Consider the following 20357-nt stretch of genomic DNA (forward strand, 5'->3'; position numbering starts at 1 on the left):
AAGACCGGACGATTGAGTAACTGCTGTGTCTTTACCCAGCTCCTCCCACTGGATTCCAGCATCGTGGAAGAGCACAAGAGAGAGATCCTGGAGGCCAAGCAGATCGCCCGCAAGCTCACCATGGTGGTCGTCCCCTCGGAGAAGACCGAGGACAAGGAGAAAGAAAAGGAGAAGGAAGAGGAGAAGAACGAGAAGGTAACTTATTTCCAGAAAAGTGGCACCAGACAGAAATGTGAAAAATGAGTTCACCCACAAACAATCATGCCATTCAAGAGCTTGAACAAAAATGCAAGCATCACTTTTTGGCTTTGCTTGTCTGACAGGCCTCAGTTGTAAGTGTTTTTATGTAAATGCATTTCTTATTTGTTCAGATACGCTGAAGGAAAAGTCAAAAGCTGGCTGTAGTAATCGTCAGCAGGCCATACACGTTTTTTGGGTCTTTTCAATTATTATAAATAACTTTTACTAACTTAAGCTAAAGTTTGTTTACTAAAATGATTAAAGCTTATTTTATTTGAGTGAGTTGCAAGGCAACATTTCTATTTTTCATGATGTAATGGTCTAAATGCTTGTAGATGTGAGCGCTACATGACAGGCTGTATCTGGGCTGATCAGACGCTGGATTACAGCAGCACATGTACAGACAGACACTCAGCATGCGCTCAGGACTGTGTCTGACAGCCTCAGATTCACCAAATTCACTTCCAGATGCAGAGATGAGCTGCACTTTAGTCAAGTTAATGGTTTAAATGACATTATCCCTGTATGCTGTCAGAATATGCATGCAGAATGTGCACAGGGCTTTAAAATGCTAAGCAATGACGGCAGTTAACATTAATTACCTTTACTTCTGCTAATTAAAAACTTTGGTTCGTTATTTAGAAGTGTATTTATAGTTATGCAGCTTTATTGAACATAAGACTTCACAACTCTTCATCTTTCATCAGAAGTTGTACATTCAATACCGAGCTGATTAAAATAGCCACATAAGGATCTACTGTTTCTATTAAAAAGTCTCATCTTGTCACACATTTGTGCTGATTTTAGTGTGAAAAGACCTTAAGACTACAGACTATAGCTATTAAATAAAGGAGTGTTCAGCAGCATACTGGCTGTGGAATTGAATAATAGCAAATCAATTTGAAATAAATAGCTACTTTATCCTTAAGTCTATATTAATTGCCTTTGAAATTAGAGGATCGTCCTTGTATCTTATTTAATGTAACTGTTTGCCATTTCAAGCATGTTAAATTGAAGTGAAATCAGAGCAATTTATATGGAAAACTTGTCAGTGATGGCACTTAAGCAGAGTTTAAAAGAAAGTAGACAAGTGGAGCACAAGACTTTGAAAGCAGGTGTGTATTAAAGCGAAGAGTATGTGCAGTTTCGTCTGTGCATTTACTGAGCCTCCAGGGTGAATGAAAGCACTGAGCATAATGTAGAATAAAAAGTTCACAAATGAATCAAAAGTTATTAGTTGCAGCTTGTTTTAAACTTTTTCCGCACTTCTGACTGGTTGTGTGAGAATCCGTGTTTTGCAGCCATTGATGGGGCTTTTCATTAGTGTGACTTGTAAGCTGTATGAACTGGCACAGATGGTCTGTGTGTGTGTGTGTGTGTGTGTGTGTGTCATCGGTCTCTGAAGATGAGAGTTCCCTCAGACTCCTCACAGGAAGAGCGTGTAATGATGGCGTATGTGGAGGTGTGTCCTCCGCTCCTCTAATCCGTCTCTCCTCTCATGTCAGCCTCCTGATAACCAGAAGCTGGGGCTGCTGGAGGCGCTGCTGAGGATCGGTGACTGGCAGCACGCTCAGAGCATCATGGATCAGATGCCAGCTTTCTACGCCACCTCCCACAAGGCCATCGCCGTCGCACTGTGCCAGCTGCTGCACCTGCTCGTGGAGCCGCTCTACCGCAGGTACAGCGTCCGGCGCCTGGTGTACATTCACGGTCCTCTGCCAATCAGAGCAGTGCACACCTGACTCTCAGTGATCCAGGATCGGTGGGCGGGGCTAAACGGACAGTTGATCTTCTGTGGAGGCGGGGCTTAGTCACACTATTACGTCATAGTGTGGCACATTCTACAGCCTGTCGTTTATGCAGATTGGCTTCAATATAAGCTGATTTTAGACTAGAAAGTCTTGAGTTCAGAAACTTATGGGATGTTTTCATAGTACAGTGACCTCTTATGTGTCAAAAGATCCCAGGAATTTAGATGTCTCAGTTCATGACCCCTTTAAGTTTAGTTATGTGCAGGACTAAGGGATCTAAAATATGGGCATGCAGAATAAGTGCTTTTTAAGTAATAATAAATGACCAGTATGCTGGTAATATACATGTAAATAAGAAACTAGTTCTGCGCCGTAGCATATGGGGTTACCGGCAGAGAATGAGTTCGCTTTTTCAATCAGCACATCTACTGTTTTTGTTCAGACCAATGTGAAAGTTTACCTGTATTTTTATGCAGCAAATAGTTTTATAAGAAGCTTATTTTGCATTCTAAAATATATAGATAGATATACAGATATCATATTTAAAATTAAGCATTTGTACATTTGACTAATCCCTTTTCCTAAAGCACTGTTTGAACTCTAAAGGTGTTTAAATGATGGTTCTTACAGTCATTTTACAATTTAATGTCACCATAGGCATTTCCCTTACCCACTCATGATGATCATTTTATTAGTACAGTTCTTAAAAAAGCCTTATATTTAATTGCAGATTCTCTGGACTGGTATATTCATTCCACATTATACTCTGAATTCATTTTTGACTGGATTCCACATCGTTGAAGTCTGTTAATGTGCTTAAGGATTGTAAGACGTGAATCTGACAATGTTTTCATGTTAATTACGAGTAATTCATTTTTTATATTCCCAGATGTTTTGTTACAGTTAATAATGGTATTCCTAAAAATAACATAATTGGTTATTCTTTAGCAAAACCCCCCTCAATGGTTGCTTTTGTTTTCTGAAAGTGTGATGTACTGTGTGGGTGCTTGAAAGCTCCACATCAGAGTTAATGTCTTCATATTTCCGACCCTGTATCTCTAGTGTCTGTTGCTTGGAAACAGTAGGAGAAAGATTCGAGATTTTCTAACTTTTTGGTTCTCATTCCCCAATAGTATAAAATCATGAAATTAGTTTTTACAGGTCCAGATTTTCTGTAGATCCAGCGCTGGGACAGAAAGCACATGTGAAACTCTCTGAACATCCTCTATTTTTAGGGCTGCAGTCCCCAAAGGTGCCAAAGGCAGTTTGATGACGCCTCTGCGGAGCAAACAGGCACCGCGGCCGGCCGAAAGATTCGACGATCTCTCCAGGGACGTCTTCACCATGCTGTGCTACCTGGGCCCTCACCTGTCCCACGACCCCATCCTGTTTGCCAAGATCGTGCGACTGGGCAAGAGTTTCATGAAAGAGGTGAAGACCGAAGCATTTAAACATATTTATAGAGAGAGTGTCTCATGTATACTCCATCTTGCCATAGCACAAATAATGTATTCAGTCATTACAACATCTTATCCATCCAATATCTCCGCTGTGCTCTGGCTGGATGGTGGATGTATGTGTTGTTGGCTCACGCGGAGGTAGAAGTGATTCAGCACTTCTAATGACTTCTGTAGATTCTGCTATGAAAGCCTGTCTCCTCTGTTATTACAGTATTGTCCTTGTGTGTTTTGGTGGCCAGAGAATGTAATGGTGTGTCCCAGAGCTTGATGAGGTCTATATCAGGGCTGTATTGCTCTTCGGCTTGCTTTAATGTAAACTGTGTGAGTTCTGTAGTCTCGCTCTATGGCTGGTTAGCCTCTATTGATCAGTCTCTCTCTCTCTCTCTCTCTCTCTCTCTCTCTCTCACAGTACCAAAGTGAAAGCAGGCAAGACACAAAGGACAAAATGGTGAGTCATGGCGAATCTTGAGTGGGATTGTAGAGTTGAATGAAGAACAGCACAAGTTTCTGGCTTTTTTTATATATATATATAAATATGATGACTGTAAAGCATATTTGACATTTTTAACCCAATTTAAACCCCTAATGGATCCATCCAATCTAGGGATGCAACTGTATGAAAATTTCTTATCACAAGTAGAGTTAACCAAAATTATCAGTGTTATCACGGTATTGTGAAAATGTGCTTGAGATTTTAAACAAGTACTGACACTTTAAGTTTTATATTTAACAATCAACAAAGAAAATGACTTTCACTAAAACAATAACATTACCAACAATGTCCTAATTTAAAATGACAACTGGACCGATTAATAGCATGTGGAGGTTGACTTTGTGTGGCTTAAAATTTATTAATTTTGTATGTTATTGTAAAGCTTATCAATGTCAAGCAATACATTTCTCCAAAAATCATCCAAGTTACCAAAATGTATTAACAACTCGTCAAAAGTTCTAAAACACAAATAGGCTTAACTGGTAGCAAGTTGATACTATAAGGGTTCAACAACCCCCAATATAGATGCACCGCATCTAGTTAAAAACATCTCAGCTGTTCAGAGTAACGCAAGCACACAAGGTCATGTGACAAAAACCAACTCACTCAGCTTCTTTCGGGGTGAAATTTGTTTTTGAAAAATGGGGTGCGACAAACCTAGGTGCGAGGACTGGAATTGAGAACCACTGAGTAAGTTACTACATGGAGGAAAGATGAAAACAAAATGCCATCGTTTCTGAAGACAGTCAGAGCCTTCAGAGGTACATTCATATAATAAATTAATTCATATATTCATGTGTATACTTCCCTCCGCACTCTTTTCCGCCCTGTTGAGACTGTTACTGACAACTGTGCTTTATGCTGGACAGTATTTTAAGTGCGAGTTGTTGAAATCGCGGTACTCTTAATACGGTTCTAATGATGACTAAAAGATGAAACGGTAATACTAACCGTGGGGAATTGAATCATGATTTATCATCAAACCGGTAATCGTTACAAGCCTAATCCAAACAAATGATCTGTTAACCATTTAACACTAGCGTTGAACAGCTACTAATGTTATTCAGAGTAATTGTATTTGATTACTGAATGTTCCTGTAAGGGCTATACGAGTGATTTATTGAGAGAGTTTTCAACATTTGAGAGACTGTATCTCCAGATCCGGCCGTTGATTGTGTGTTGTGTCCAGCAGTGCAGCTGTGTGTGAAGTGATGGATGTGTGTGTGTCTCCGCAGGACTCTCTGCTCAGCTGTTTTCTCAGTATTGCTGATCAGGTGCTGTTACCGTCTCTCTCGCTCATGGAGTGCAACGCCTGCATGTCTGAAGAGATCTGGGGCTTCTTTAAACTCTTCCCCTACCAGCACAGGTACAGTCAGCTCTTAACACCGCACTGATCTCTTAACCTACAGGTCTTCTGCTCCGGCCCTCTTCAGCACTGCAGTCCTGTCTTCATGGGAGTCGTTGAATCAAATGATAGTTGTGTGATCGTATAGCAGCTGAAGAATATGAGGCTGTTTTACTGCGGCTGGATGTATTGCATGTCTATTCCCCCGTACACGGATCTAAACACTGTCAGAGTGCCCTGATGAGCATGACACACTCACATCACCTCACACGTGGATCTCTGTGTTGTGTGATTAGGTATCGTCTCTATGGACAGTGGAAGAATGAGACGTACGGCCATCATCCACTCCTGGTGAAGATCAAGGCTCAGACGGTAGACCGAGCCAAATACATCATGAAGTAAGTTTAAGCAAGCCTCCGTTACTGAGCTTCTCTGGCCTGTAGTCAAGTCTTTATCTGTATAGTGCTTTATACACAGGGGTGCACATAAGTGGTCCGCAGGTCTGCATTCGCGACCAAAATAAAAAATGCGTAATATAAATGTTCTGACAGCGCATTTGCGTACCGACATGGTTGAAAGCATAAATCTTGGCAATGCCATGCCGTTTTCAAAGCACAATGCAAAACTGTGACATTCATCCACTAACGCTCTTTAATCAGCGGCGCTAAATCCGGAAGCGCGTGTACTTACTTGCCGGCAACCCGCCAAAATAAAAGTCTGCTGATTTTAAGTTTGAATATGATGAAAACACTTTTATTTATTTCTTTTTAGATGCTTTTTTCCAAAGCGACTTAAAATTGGGGAATACATAAAGCAAATTTTATTAAAGAGGCTAACAAACAAAGTAGTAGTGTATATATTAGCATTTTATTTTTAAGTTTATTTACTATAAAATAAATGCATTTGTATTTAATACTAGGACTGCTTTTTATTTTTAATAATATTATTTAAACAACTATTAAATAACTTATTAGTTTTTTTTTTTTTTTTCAAGAACTAAATAAATAAAGTGCAATAATATAACTATTATTAATTCATTTTTTATAGTTGCATTTAATGGGTCACGCTATATGCAGTGTGAGGACGAAACCAAATCTCCAGGTTCTCTTATGAGTACTGATTGATCGTGTCAAACGGGAAAAGAGTTAGGCAATAATGCTAGAAGTCGTCCAACTGTTGAGTGGATTGTGATTTAAATCTGAATTCAGTCATCATCATTTGACTCTTCATCATTCCAGTGTGAAAAGGCTTTCTCAGTCATAGTGCGTGTTTGTGCAGAGTTTCCTATGTTTGTACGATCCACTTTGTTTCATATATATATCTTTACACAATTATGTGGCATGTTGTGTGTATGTGTGTGTATGTGTATATATATATATATATATAAAAAACATGCCACAATATTGATATAAATATTGATTAATTGATCATTATATTGCTGCTCTTTGTGAAGCGTCCTTGAGCTTGGGAAAGGTGTTAGGGATGCACCGAAATGAAAATTCTTGGCCGAAACCGAAAACCGAAAAAGAGAAAACCAAGGCCGAAAACCGAAACCGAAACACCGAAATAAATTATGCCAATTATTAGTACCATTGCATTTATTGCTATGACCGTGTACTAACTTTACTAAAATTAAGACATTGCAATTGCATAAATTAATATTAAAGTTTCAAAGATAATTACAATTACATAACTTATTAAAAAAAAATACATAAAAATACATAATTGTTTCTATGTAGGACTAGATAGTGCATCACTTCTCCAGTATAGGCAAGAGGGTTGTCACTTCTGGGGATGGGGACTTCAGACAGTTAACCATCTAGCTGTTGAGCAGTTGAGCTTGTCATCTGCCTGACATTTGAGAAATATTTGAGAGAGTGTATTTAAATAGGGCCAGGGCATAAATAAACATTTTTATCAATTAAAGCAGAAATCTAGCAGAAAATCTAGCATAAATATGGCTACAATCTGATATTATGTATGTATATATGTTTGTGTGTGTGTGTGCGCGTGTATAGTAGCCTAAGAACAAAATAGCCAACGTATTATTATTATTTGAGGCACTTTCTTGCAGAATTCCACTGAACATATCAGACAGCGATGGTGCATGCCACTCATCTGGTGCAGAGACCAGTCTTTTTTTCTGCGCTCTGATCTGTCTCCTGCGCTTGGCGCTTCTCCGTCTCCGCGCGGGTTCTCCGCATCCAGGGAGGCCTGGATCATTTCTCGTGCTCGCTGCCTTATTTCCGCATCCAAGTAATGGTCTTTATAATGCGGATCAAGCACATTCGCGATGAAGTGCAGAGGATCCGAAAAGATCTCAGTGAGACGTGTGCTAACAGACTCTATAAGACTGTACTTTTCTTTGTTTTTACTTCGTGGTCCGTCTTAATCTCTTTGTTAGGAGACGCTTTAGTGCTGCGAATAAAGGAATACGAAGAGAGAGAATGTTCTCACTGGTGTTAAGTGAATGTCGCGGGGAGCTCGTGGTCTTTGCTATGCAGGTGCACGTGCAGGTCGCGGTTTCTGTTTGCGTCATCACAACATTTCGGCCGTGTTGTTTCGGTGATAAAAGTCTGTCGGCCGAAAACCGAAAAGGCCATTTTCGGCCGAAAATTTTCGGTGGCCGAAATTTCGGTACATCCCTAAAAGGTGTTATGCAAATTAAACTTATTTTTATTATTATTAAAAACAGGCAAGTAAAAAGCACAGCTTGATTTTTATTAAGTCACCTTTAAAAAAAAAAGGCTTTTGTAGAAAGGGTGCAATAAATTTATTACATTTTACAATGTTGTGAAAGCAAATAAATACTAATATCTTCATACGGATGCTGCTCTTGAGAAATCTTGACAAAATGTTTGCCAATCACTTGAAAATGTTTTCACCACTGGTAATCAAATCTGAGCAGCTAATCGTCATGCTAGAGTGTAATTAGTAATATTTTACACTAAAACGGTTTAGTCTGTATTTGCTGAAGTAAACCCATGAGTGTAGTGTAGCTGCTGTTCTGGTTATTTCCTCTCTAGTGAAATGTTTTCTGAAGAGTTGAAGTATTTTAAAGATACGAGATCTGAACTAGTTTAATGCATTTTCTTAATTACGTTATTTTTATGCCCTAATGCTTAAACATCCTGCACTAAAGAATAGTTCTGTAGAAGCGTTCTCTTACTCACACACTGTTCTAAATCTAAATTAAATTCTTTCTTTGGAACACAACAGAAGAAATGCCACTCATTCTCACACTGCATGGAGACCCTGACTCCCAAAAGCCCCATGAAATAGTCCATGATGACTCATGAGCGTCCAGTTCTCCTCGTTCTGAAGGAGAAAGTCAGTCATACAGGGTTGAAGTGAACTATTTGTGTATTTATCCGTAGGTTAATGTTACCTAGATAACTTCTAGATCCTCACTGCTGAGGAGCTTGCTGAAATCCCTGTTTCTATGGAAACAACTCTGGAATTATGGGTAGTGTAGTTTAATTTCTTCAGATGAGGATGGTGTTAATATGCATTACATTTAAGGTTTTTTTATAATTGCAGACAGACTTATCGTGAGTTCGGAGGTCGTTCTGTTGTGTTTTTACCTTTTTAAGTTCCTGTCCGGACTTCAACCGTTGACCGTACACCCTGTGTAGATTTAGGATGTTATACCCCTGATCAGTGCAGCTTTAAAGACCGTTTATTACGTTTATGTTTGACCTGTGTGTGTTGAGTTCAGTGCATCGAGATCGCAGGATTGCTGCATCAGAGTCTTTGCTCTCTTTTCTAGTGTGTTGAATAAATGATGATATTTTGGCAGATCATTGGACGGAGAGAGAGAGAGGAGAATGAGCTGAGGCTGAACACGTCAGAAGTGTTCGGGGAGAGCGAGGGAAGCTCAAGGTCGCCCTCGTATGTGTCAGACTGCTCTCAAACCTTTAGTCTCTCTCTCTCTGGATGCCGTTCGGTTCTTCAAGTGATGAATTAAAAGAAACACATGATCAGACTAAGGTTAAACTTTACAAGTGACAGATGCGTCCTCCATTTCTTCCTGCATTTTTTTAAATATAAATGTTACTGGATTTCATCCAACATGCTTGTTTACTCTAAGGTTTGCTCTCATTTTTCCTGGTTTGCTATTAATCGATGTGATAGCCGGAGGCTGCAGAAGTCTGAAAGAGGAAGTAGTGTGAAGGAAATCAGAGTTTGTGGAGCTCTGTGAGGATTCAGCCTTGAATATGAAAGCCTGCTACGAAACAGGATCTGTTTGGTCAGATTTCACAAACAGAGCTGTGCCGTATTTTATCTAATATTAATACATTTAGAGTTTAATTATAAATGAGTTATTAAATGCACAATCTATCATTTGTTTTGCCACTAGAGGATGTAAATAAAACAAAGACGTTTGATGACGCTCTGAATCGTGGGAGTTGTGGTCTTCATCCACCCAGCAGATGCAGTCTGTTTTTAGTCTAACCAGTTTGCTGCATGCGTTAGAGTGTGTTCAGTGGCGTTGTGTGACTGTGTGTGTGTGTGTCGGGAGCTGTAGAGGGGTGCAGGTGATGTTCGACTGCAGTGCTGCGGAGGAGGAGGAGGAGGAGGAGGAGGATCTGTGAGCACCGAGGCAGAAACACGGAGGAGTAGTGCTCATTCAGTGTGACTTGAGGAGGTGAAGAGACTTCGGAGAGCTTTCTCTCTCTCGCTGAGCATCTTTGCTGTCTGATTGTGACTGATGACATCACATACAGGGGACATTTTTAATCCCTGAAGACACAACTGACTTTCAGATCATTTTCATTCATTTAAACGTTGCATATATGAGCGTGCAGCATTATTCCACAAGTGCCCTTCAGAGTGAGCACAAAGCAGCCGTCTGTCTGTGAGTGTCGCGTATCTAACACATTATCTAATTGCATTCCAGACGGCATTAGTGATGTCTCTGTAGAGCATTTGGAAGAGAAAGCGGTGATATACTGGAGAAATCGCAAATGAAGCCTGTGGTTGTCCTTGTCATTTGCTTCAACATTTCCAAACTTTATGTAATATTAGATTCTCGTTCAAGGTTTTTTTTTGTGTGTGTGTGTGTAATTGGCAGCAACTATGATACGGATGTCTCTAGCAAATGAAAGCTCTCGATCAGTTCTGAGCTTAGATTTTACACCAAATTAAGAATCGTTGAAGAGAGAATCTTTTTTTTTTTCTTGACTTATTAGATTGCCAAAAGTGTGTTATGTAAAAATGGTAGACACATACTAGTGAGGCGTCTGATGTCCTGTGGTTGATCTGAGCTTTATTAGACTTCTGGGTATCAGAGGATTACAGCATTAGAGCTGGTTAATTCTGCTCTGAAGGTTAAGCAAACCAATTAGGCCACCTGATGTGACGTAGGGAGTGATCAGGAACATGCACAGGGCTCTCTTATTAAGACCAATGACACCGTCAGTGCTCCCCAGTCGGATGCTCCTGTCGACTCAAGCTTGAATGAAAACTTCACAATGCCAGCACTGGCTCTGTGCCCTCCTCCAGTGTTTTTCCCCCAGCTACTTTATTAATTGGCTCTTTTGTGCCACACTTCAGACAGTGCAGCTCTGCTTGTCTGTTGGAAAACACGGTGTTATAAGAACAGCCCGAAAGGCAGTGCGCTTCACGTGACTGTCCATCATGCGCCTGCTGGCGTGTGTGATAAGAAATCAGTGCAGAGGCGTGAAGACGCATAAAACACGAGCGAGACGGGACACAGACAGCCGTCTGCCGCCTGTCATGGGTTCCTAATATTCACAACACTGGGAGGCCATGTTAACAAGTAGTTAACAATTAGCTTTTTTATTTTTATTGGATATTTAATATTTAAACCATTTCAACAGTTTCCGGCAAAAATAACTGTGACATTTTAATATGGCTGATATCTAGAGAACAGTTTTGTCATTGTAATGCCCAGTGATGGGGAAGAAAGAAAGTAATCGAACAAAATGTTTTTCTGTAAGTGATTAACAGCACTAGTTCTAGTGGATGTTGAGTTTACCTGCTGGTGTGAGCTGGTTTTGTCAAACTAGGTAAATTAGAAACAAGAAACTTCGATTTCAAAGCTTCATGCAGCATCCATTACCAATAATGCCTTGAAGTTACAAAGAAACTGTGTTTTAGAGCGGGGATCTCCAGCCCTGCTCCTGGAGGCCTACTGACCGCCCTGCAGACTTCAGGACCTGATCTCGTCCAGTAACCCTTGATCAGCTGGTCCAGGTGTGTGTGCTTGGGACCGGGGCTGAATCTCCAGGAGCGGGGTTGGTGTGACCCCTGCTGTAGTGATAGAGCTTTTACCTATGCTCAGCCAAATGTCTGCTGATTAGTAACTAGATCCATTTAACAGGCCTGTGTTAGTCCCTGGTGAGTGTACGTGTTAACAATGATCCCTTTTTGGTGTATCTATGCCACTTTTTCAGTTTTTTTACCTTCTCTCTGGCTGTTTTTTTCCCCCAGGCGACTGACTAAGGAGAACGTGAAGCCCTCAGGAAGGCAGATTGGAAAGTTGAGCCACAGTAACCCCACTATTCTCTTTGATTATGTGAGTATTTTATTGCTTGTGACAGCCTTAATGGTCCGCTAGACTAATGACATGCTTTTACAGGGCTACTTCCGAATCTGCAGTGTGCCATCAATTTTCATTGCTCCCAAGATTAAAAAGCTCAGACCAGTGGCCTAATACCCAACTTTAGCATTAGCATTTCTGTAAAAAAATATTCTGAACATTCATTGGTGAAATAAAAGACTGAGATGAGCTCTGATTCAGTTGCTGAGGACTGCGCTTTTCTTAAGCCTTTCCTCATTTTATGAGCGTCGAGAGAGAGTACCTCTGAACAAACGCTCACCACAGTTCAACATGAAATCAATATCAAAAGCGTTTCCTAGAATCAATGTCCCTGAGCTAATTGGGCAGTGTTTTATACTACATGACCAGTGAAATATAATGAGTAGTGTTTGCAAAGACAAGTTTAGCGATTTGACTCGTATTGACCAATATTGATCACTGCAGTGATTATGTATTTTTGTCGACAAAAAAAAAATATATATTTTGGTTTTTGGATTATTGCAAAATCCAATCTAAATCCAGTCATCGGATGTAAAAAGTTAAATGTCAGCTATAGATGAACGCACCACCATTTGAAATCTAACTTTGGAAAGTTTGAGGTGAGGTCTCAATTTTCATGTGTTTTTTCGTATTCGTTATTCTAAATATTTGTCACACGAAGAAACCCTGCACACTGAGTCCAATGCATATTAATGAATCCGTTGGGAAAAAATGAGTGAAAAAGGCACTAAATGGAGTCATCTAGCAGTGAGATGGTTTTGTTGTCTTCTCGTTTCTTAAAAAGAGAAAAAGGGAGGAAATATTGGGTCCATCCAATCCTGAAATAGAGGAAGGAGAGTTCCCCCTCAGGAACTGCGGGATTATCCCGAAAGATTCACAGTTGACTACAGGATGTCAGTGGATCAGTTTGATGCATTGCTAGCGATACTAGAGCCACATATTAAAAAGACCACCAATTTCTGTGAACTGAGTGTGCAGTGATCTTTACGTTGCTTTGTGCTCTGAGATGAAGTGAATGAGCTTGACAATCACCATTCTGGGGTTTGGCCATAGACTGTAAAAAAAAATGTGGACGTAGTGTCCGTGACGTCACCCATAGACTCCTCAATAGCAGTTTTGAAACCTAAAGTGTGCAGAGCGGGCCGTCGCCATCTTGGCAGCGCATCATCGCGCGACTCTCCCGGATAATCGAAAATGTGCAAAAAGGCGGGAGCTGATTGCTGAAGCCACGCCCACCTAGCGCAACAGCATTGTCAGCAGCGGCAATCCACCTGTCACTCAAGTGGCCACGCCCTTAATTATGCAGAACTTTAAGGCTTAATATAATTTAAACGGATGAGTTATAAAAAAATTCACCCCCCTCACAGTTGTCATGAAGGGCAAAATTTAGTAAAGTTGGGCATTTTAACATGGGGAGTCTATGGGACTGACTCTCTTCTGCAGCCAGCCTCAAGCGGCCAGTCGATGAATTGCAGTTTTTGTCACTTCCCTATTGGCTTCACGAGAGAGAGCGTGAGGTTGCCGCTCGGGTTTGGCGTTCACTTGTACGGTGGCTCTGAACAGTCAAAACACCTTAAAATGCTTGCTACTGATGCGAAAAAGTGAAAAAAATCAAATGCATTCCCAAATTTTTTATTACTGTCAACACTTTTGGAGGCTACGTGTAAACGTGATTGATATAATGTGAGGTCGTACTGCTTCTTTAATGTGTGGAAACTTTGGACAAAATTTGACTCTGTGTGCAATGATCTTTAGAGTAGTTTGCAGGAGTGTGATTATAAACATGACTAGTTTGCCTGTTCACTGTAATCTTTAATGTCCCCCATTGACTCATTTGTTAGCAACCAGCTTTTTCAAGAAAATTGAAAGAAAGAAAGAAGAATCTTAAAGGGGCATTACTGATGTAGCTTGTGTTTTAGAGTAAGATGTGGAAATATCTTGTGTTTTCAGGCATTTAACCAAAAAGCCATTGACTTCAGGGAGACAGAACCAGAAGTGCTAAAATACTCATTTAATTATTTTGGCCGACAAAGATGCATTTCTAATAACCGTTATTTAGAACCGATTTGTATTTAATGTATTACTTTTGTTTTGGTTTTATTTCTGATTAAGGAAATGTCTGGTAAAACTGAATATTGATTGATTGAGCTCTGTTCCTCGTTCTTGAGGGCAGTGATTTTAACAAATCCTTAAACCCAAAAAATCTGTGTGACAATGATTACATTGCCAAAAGCACCGCATGAGTTTAGTCAGTATCTAATGATGTCAGCCTGACTTCAGAAGTTTGATTGACACACTTGGACTGTGATTAATTAAATTTAATGCCATTTTGGAAAGACATGAGGATTCAAGTCTATATAAAATCTGTATTTCTCACCGGTCTGTTTAATTTTAAGAGTGGAAAATGGTGTATAAAAATCAGTTTTCTCCTCAGAGGAATAAAACGAAAGGTGTATGTAGGAGGAGAGAGTTACTGTCTTTTCTTTCAGATCCTGTCTCAGATCCAGTGGTACGATAACCTCATAACTCCGGTGGTGGACTCTCTCAAATACCTCACGTCCCTCAACTATGATGTGCTGGCCTGTATCCTTTCAGACGGCTGTTATAATTACACTCCCACTGTATAATAATCTTCCCCCTCCGCTAATAACAGCTCTCACAGGAACTTGCTGATCTCCTCCAAAGTCCCATAATGAGTGCGTGATTAAAATAGCATGTAATAATCGCTCACCTGGACTTCATCATCATCACTGAAGCTGACAGCTGTGTGTGTTTAAAATGAGGAAGAAAAGCATTTCTTTTGAACATGCCAAAACATATGTATGAGTAATAGTCTGAGCAGTGTCTGCCGCTTAAAGCGGGAGTGTTATCTTTAAAGAGCGAGACGTGGTGCGTTTGAGCCCTTGACCGTGTGGGCAGATTGCATTATTGAAGCTTTAGCCAACCCAGAGAAAGAGAAGATGAAGCACGATGACACCACCATTTCATCATGGCTGCAGAGTGAGTGCCACGTTTCCTCCCTTCCTCTAAAACGCAGAATAAATTGAACTTTCTTAATGGACGGTAAATGTCACTTCTTGAAATGGTTTGACCCTGCAGCTGGAGGGTGTCCGGAAGCCAGTTTGGAGCACAAACGCGTGACATTCTTGACTTGCCCTCACAGATTCTAATGCTCTTTCTTCTGATAATATCATCACGCCTTTCCCTAGGTCTCGCTAGTCTTTGTGGAGCGGTTTTCAGGAAGTATCCCATCGAGTTAGCTGGTCTTCTGCAGTATGTGACCAACCAGCTGAAAGCAGGCAAGAGGTACGCTCGCATGTTTGCTGTTCTTGAGTGTGTCCTGCTCTTTAAAGTGTCACTGTGGGATTATTTTAGTCCACACTTCATTACAAGTGATCATGTCACTATACAAAACCGACAGCTCAGAACAAGGGGCATATATGAACTGTTGAACAGGATCCTTTTAATACATTCAGCTAATGTTTTGTCTTGTGGACTATATATATTCAAACTTTTGTTGAGTGGAATGGATCACCCGGGATTTTGTTAAAATGTAAAAAAAAATTGCAGATTTTGCAAGCTGTATGTACGGTAAACATCTGACTCCCGCTATACAATTCTTTTGTAAATTTTTTTGAATAAAAAAAAAGAGAACTTTTGCTGCAAGTGTGATTGCATCATATAATAATTGCTGTTAGTTCATCATCTGTTTGATTACATCTTTAATTCACTTTTTTTCGTACATTTGTCATATGCACATAAACTGACAGTCACCGCTGATAAGCTACTACTAAATATTGTAGAAACTTGCTGTTTTTCAAAGCATAGTGTATATCCTGAAAATACAAGAAGGCATTTTATACTTTTTGCTATTTAATGAATGTTAAGCCAATATTTAACCCCTTCATTCCAAGTGTTCGGTATCTAAACAGATTAATTTATTTTCTTGATGAATGGTGAGTTTATTCAATGTTAGGACATTTTATACAGCAGGGTTAAAATGTGCTGTTTGCAGCACTGGTTCAACTGCAGCAATTAACAGTTAAAATGATGCATTTCTTTGGACTAAAGCGGTTAATCGCAGTGCTTGTCTGAGATCTCCCTGTTCTGCATGTGTGTAAGCAGCAGTGTTAATAAGATGTGGGTTATCTCTCAACACCCCAGGGAGATGTGTGTAGGCAGGCAGTTAAAGCCCTCGCTGACAGACCACAGAATTGACTAGCACTTGCTCTGAAATCTGGACTGAGCTTCATACATGTGGAAGGGCCTTATGCATGATAGATAATGGATTTGACTGACGATGATGTTTACAGTGAGGGGTGATTTCTCATTAAAGCCCATTAGCCCATGTTTTATTTTATTCAAGGTGTATATAGCTTTCTTCTTTCAGACGGATCAATCGGAGTTACATAAAAATAAAATATTTTTTTAAAGCTTTTTAATGGGATTCAGTGGGTGTTGCAGTGCATCAGTCCAAAAGAAGTGAAATAAAGTGCATCCATCCATAATAAAAAGTGCCTCGCACGGCTCCAGCGGGTGAACTAAGTCCTCCTGTAGCGAGCGATTGAAAACCTAATAATCACTTTAAAGTAGCTTGTGCCAACAGTTGTACACAGAAAGATTAAAGTGATTACACTTTAAATATGCTTATATTTCTAAGAAAAACGCATTGATTCGCTACAGGATACCTTAACTTTACCTTCTTTTGGACTGATGCACTGCAACCCCCACTGAGTGCAGTGAAACAGCTTGAGAGATCAAAGACCATTTTTTTTACATAACTCTGACTGGAATCTTCTGAAAGAAGACAGCCATTTGCACATTGGATGCCTTTAAGGAGAGTAATTCATGGGCTAATCTGAATTTTTGGTAGAACTAACCTTTAAGCAGCTGATTTTTCTCTGAATATAAAAACAGTCAATCTGAAATGCTCTAGTTTGCAATTAGCATAGCAAAGTAGTCTGAATTTTGGCTGATAATTTGATTCACACTAGTTGGCTTGCAACCCAAAAATGGGTTGCAGGTTTGAAAAGGGTACACTAATATCTTTGTGGATTACCAACAAAAAATGAAAATGGGGATCCAGTGCGTTCAAACTGGAGCTGGATCCCCCAGTCCATATTTGAGGATGTTCTGTAGGAATCACAGCTCTTTATTTGGTTTCCTTTATCCCGTGTGATTAACCAAGAGCAGATTTTGGTTTTTATCGAGACTTTAATCATTCACGTGTTTTATGGTGTGCCAGTTTTGACCTGCTGATCCTGAAGGAGGTGGTGCAGAAGATGGCAGGAATTGAGATCACGGATGAAATGACTGTGGAGCAGCTGGAGGCCATGACGGGTGGAGAACAGCTCAAAGCGGAGGTACAACACACATGAAGTCATAGTCATGTTTATGAATGCTGAGGCAATTCAAGCGAGACCACATGGGACAGTAGGTGTTCAGAATGAATCGATTAGTTCCTGCTTGATCATATTTAATTCTGATTGTTTGTGTGTGTAGGGTGGCTACTTTGGACAGATCAGGAACACTAAGAAGTCGTCTCAGCGCCTGAAGGATGCTCTTCTGGACCACGAGCTGGCGTTACCGCTGTGTCTCCTGATGGCCCAGCAGAGGAACGGGGTGGTCTTCTCTGAGGGGGGAGAGAAGCATCTCAAACTCGTGGGGAAGCTTTATGATCAGGTATAATCATCTTGATCTTGAAACCATGATGACTCAGATTCCTGCGGCCCTCGACTCTGTCACCCTAGTTTCTAAAAAGAGTAGAAGTGCTAATTAAATGTGACAAGAAGCAGAACTCGTGCAGTGGCGCTGAAAATACATTTCTTAAAAACGGTTTCCTTCGAGTTTGATGCTGGTTTACCTTTCAGACGAGATAAAATGGTGCCATGATATAGACAGTCAGTCAGACTTTAGGGCTCCTGGAGGGGAATGTTCAGGAAGAAAATCAGATTTTAATGAGGTAAAGACTGCCAATTAGGAAATATCCATGTGTTAATGACTGAGACGTCTTGCAGTAGAAGTTCTTCAACATTGCATGACTCTTCATCAGTGTCTTTCTTACACCAATGGCACTTGACAGCTCAGTCAGCCAACTATTAAAGTAATAATAGTGCAAAGTGTCATTTACCCAAACCGCCATGATTTTTCTTTCCTGTGTGGAGCGTGAGTAATTTACCAGAATGAAAGGACAAAAACGCCATTAAAGCACTTCATATGTCTCATGTACGATAGTCCAAGTCCTCTGTAGTCATACTAATAGCTTTTTGTGGGCAACGAAAAAAAATGTAATCTCAAATATTTTTCACTGTTTTGTATGGAAGCCTGCGTCCACCAAAGAAGAAGAAATAATAAAAAAAATAGGATAAAATTCAGAGCTTATTTTCTTGCGCTTCTTGTAATTTTAAATTAATATCTTACATTTCTGAGATACACACTTTTCCGTGTAATTATGAGCTCATCTTTTAACACACACCTAATTTAATAGATGAAAAGGATCTGTCTGTGCTGCTAAATGCATATTTTCTATCAAGAATTGTTCCATTTAGTATTCCTTGTAATGTCAATCACAAAAAGGATGTTTCTTTAAAAAAAAATATATACGTTGTGACTCTTTGATCCTCAATATGAGCCAGGAATGACATTTTTGTCTTTTCCTTGCAGAAAGCTATGATTTTGGCTCTGAACAAGTGAGAATGTACCACACAAATGATATGATGGGTTTGACAGCCTGCAGGGAAAAGAGCTGCGTGAACACTTTTGCAAAATCTTTTTTTGGTGAAACTGACTTTGTAATGAAGTGACTGAAGCGAACTGAAAGATGGTTGCTGGTGTCCCAGTTTGGGAGTGGAAGTGGCCTGCATCATCCATGGGAGCTGTACAGATCTTCAGTGATCTTCAGCCGCCCACATACACTGGCAGTGTGCTTTTCATGTTCGGCAGCTGCGCAGCTCAATTACTCACTGGGTAACCCCCCCCCCCCCCATGTTCTCTAGACATGTCACAATTCACAGCAGATGGTGCTGAAAACGAACATCATCAGCTCCTTTCTGCGTGGGACTGTGAAATGATGCCGCCGGTCGATCCTTTTCTTTAATTCAACTTTTTTCTCTCAATGTCTCAAATTAGAGCCTTTAGCAAATAATTCCCCCTCGCGATGCCAAATTGTCTAAATAATTGCTCATGGTGTGAATGAGAAACACGTTTTTCCTGACATCAGTGTGGAAGCTTTTAATTATTAATCTTGGCTCATCTTTTTTTTTTTTTTTTTACTCTGCAGGAAGTTGTGCGCTGCTCATTACAATCAGCAGAATGTGTGGGGCTCCTGTGCCCGGCCATCACTGCCTCCGATGCACACACAGATTGATTGACTCATCTCAGACTAAATATGCATTCAGCATGATTCATGCATAAGCACCCTGAAAATTATTAAAGCAACTTTTGTATAAATTTGCTTAATTGCAGTTTAATGTCCAAGCTTTTTATATTTTGTTAGTGATGCTTGCCTGCACAAGTGTCACTGTTATTGCTCAATGTAGATTTGTGATTTATTGATTTGTCATTTAGGATGTTCTCACAGATAACCAAGCTCATTGTATTCCACATTATTGGTCCGAGTTCATCTTAATGAGGTGCTGTAGGTCTGATTAAACACAAACTGTGGAACGGTCCAGTTTTGGTGAGGTTAGATAGCAGTTTGACCCAACAGACCAACTAACAGAGCTGTGTCAGAATTCATGAAGGGAAATGTTGCATAAAAAGCAGCAGTGTCTGGTGAGCACGTTAGTATATCACAGTTGAAAACCAAAACCAATTGAGTGCTTTGAAATGTCATCGATCTCCTCCGAAATGCTGTCCTGCCTTGCAGGGAAGCTAGTGTGCAACGCTAGCTTATTCATTTTGATGGATGGCGCCATGAACGCAATCCTGAACATAAACAGGTGCTTGCATAAATGCATTTTGCGACTATTTACGCCCCCGTTTCTAAAAGCAAATGATCTGCAGGTCTGAAAATGGCATGTAAAAAAAAAAAAGTGAAGCTTAGTTTAGGGCTGGGTGTAAATAATGACTTAATGAATCTTGATATTGATTCTTGAAAGCCCAAGATCGATAACACTTTATTTCCTGAACTATTTTCAGTGTAAGCACACTCCTGCTGCTGAATCTACAGGTTGCATTCAATAACATAAAGCACAACCAGTGTAGTCTGAGTTACGAGCCGAATCCGAAACATACAGCTGAAGCACAGGAACAAACACGTCCTTTCAGCTCTCTCTAACTTGGTCTGGCAGTAAAGCAGCTGTCCGGGAACATTTGGGTAGTTGACCCAGTGGTCAGGCCGTACCCCCCTCCCCTCCACCAGCCTCCTCTGGAATCTCTCCCCAGTGTCTCGCTCCCACTAAATTGCTTTTCTGTGCATCCCATCGATTCCAATGGAGAGCCCGTGATGAATGGCTTTAATAAAGCAAGCCGCAGTTCCCCAAATAAATGAGCGACCTGAGGA

The 20357-nt window shown here is 40.3% G+C and overlaps 1 protein-coding gene across 4 annotated transcripts in view; it reads left to right on the forward strand.

Annotated features, from left to right (window-relative positions):
• LOC128026858 (THO complex subunit 2) overlaps positions 1-20357 on the forward strand; it is a 53373-nt gene that overhangs the window by 13112 nt on the left and 19904 nt on the right. For all 4 annotated transcript variants that reach the window (XM_052614098.1, XM_052614099.1, XM_052614100.1 and 1 more), the window contains exons 10-21: positions 40-195; positions 1746-1918; positions 3227-3422; positions 3861-3899; positions 5180-5310; positions 5586-5687; positions 11746-11830; positions 14344-14437; positions 14774-14854; positions 15064-15160; positions 17100-17217; positions 17357-17536. In XM_052614098.1, the coding sequence (XP_052470058.1) occupies positions 40-195; positions 1746-1918; positions 3227-3422; positions 3861-3899; positions 5180-5310; positions 5586-5687; positions 11746-11830; positions 14344-14437; positions 14774-14854; positions 15064-15160; positions 17100-17217; positions 17357-17536 (1452 nt within the window). The remainder of the gene's footprint in view (positions 1-39; positions 196-1745; positions 1919-3226; positions 3423-3860; positions 3900-5179; positions 5311-5585; positions 5688-11745; positions 11831-14343; positions 14438-14773; positions 14855-15063; positions 15161-17099; positions 17218-17356; positions 17537-20357) is intronic.

This window comes from Carassius gibelio, chromosome A14 (assembly GCF_023724105.1).
Source record: "Carassius gibelio isolate Cgi1373 ecotype wild population from Czech Republic chromosome A14, carGib1.2-hapl.c, whole genome shotgun sequence".
Taxonomy (NCBI): domain Eukaryota; kingdom Metazoa; phylum Chordata; class Actinopteri; order Cypriniformes; family Cyprinidae; genus Carassius; species Carassius gibelio.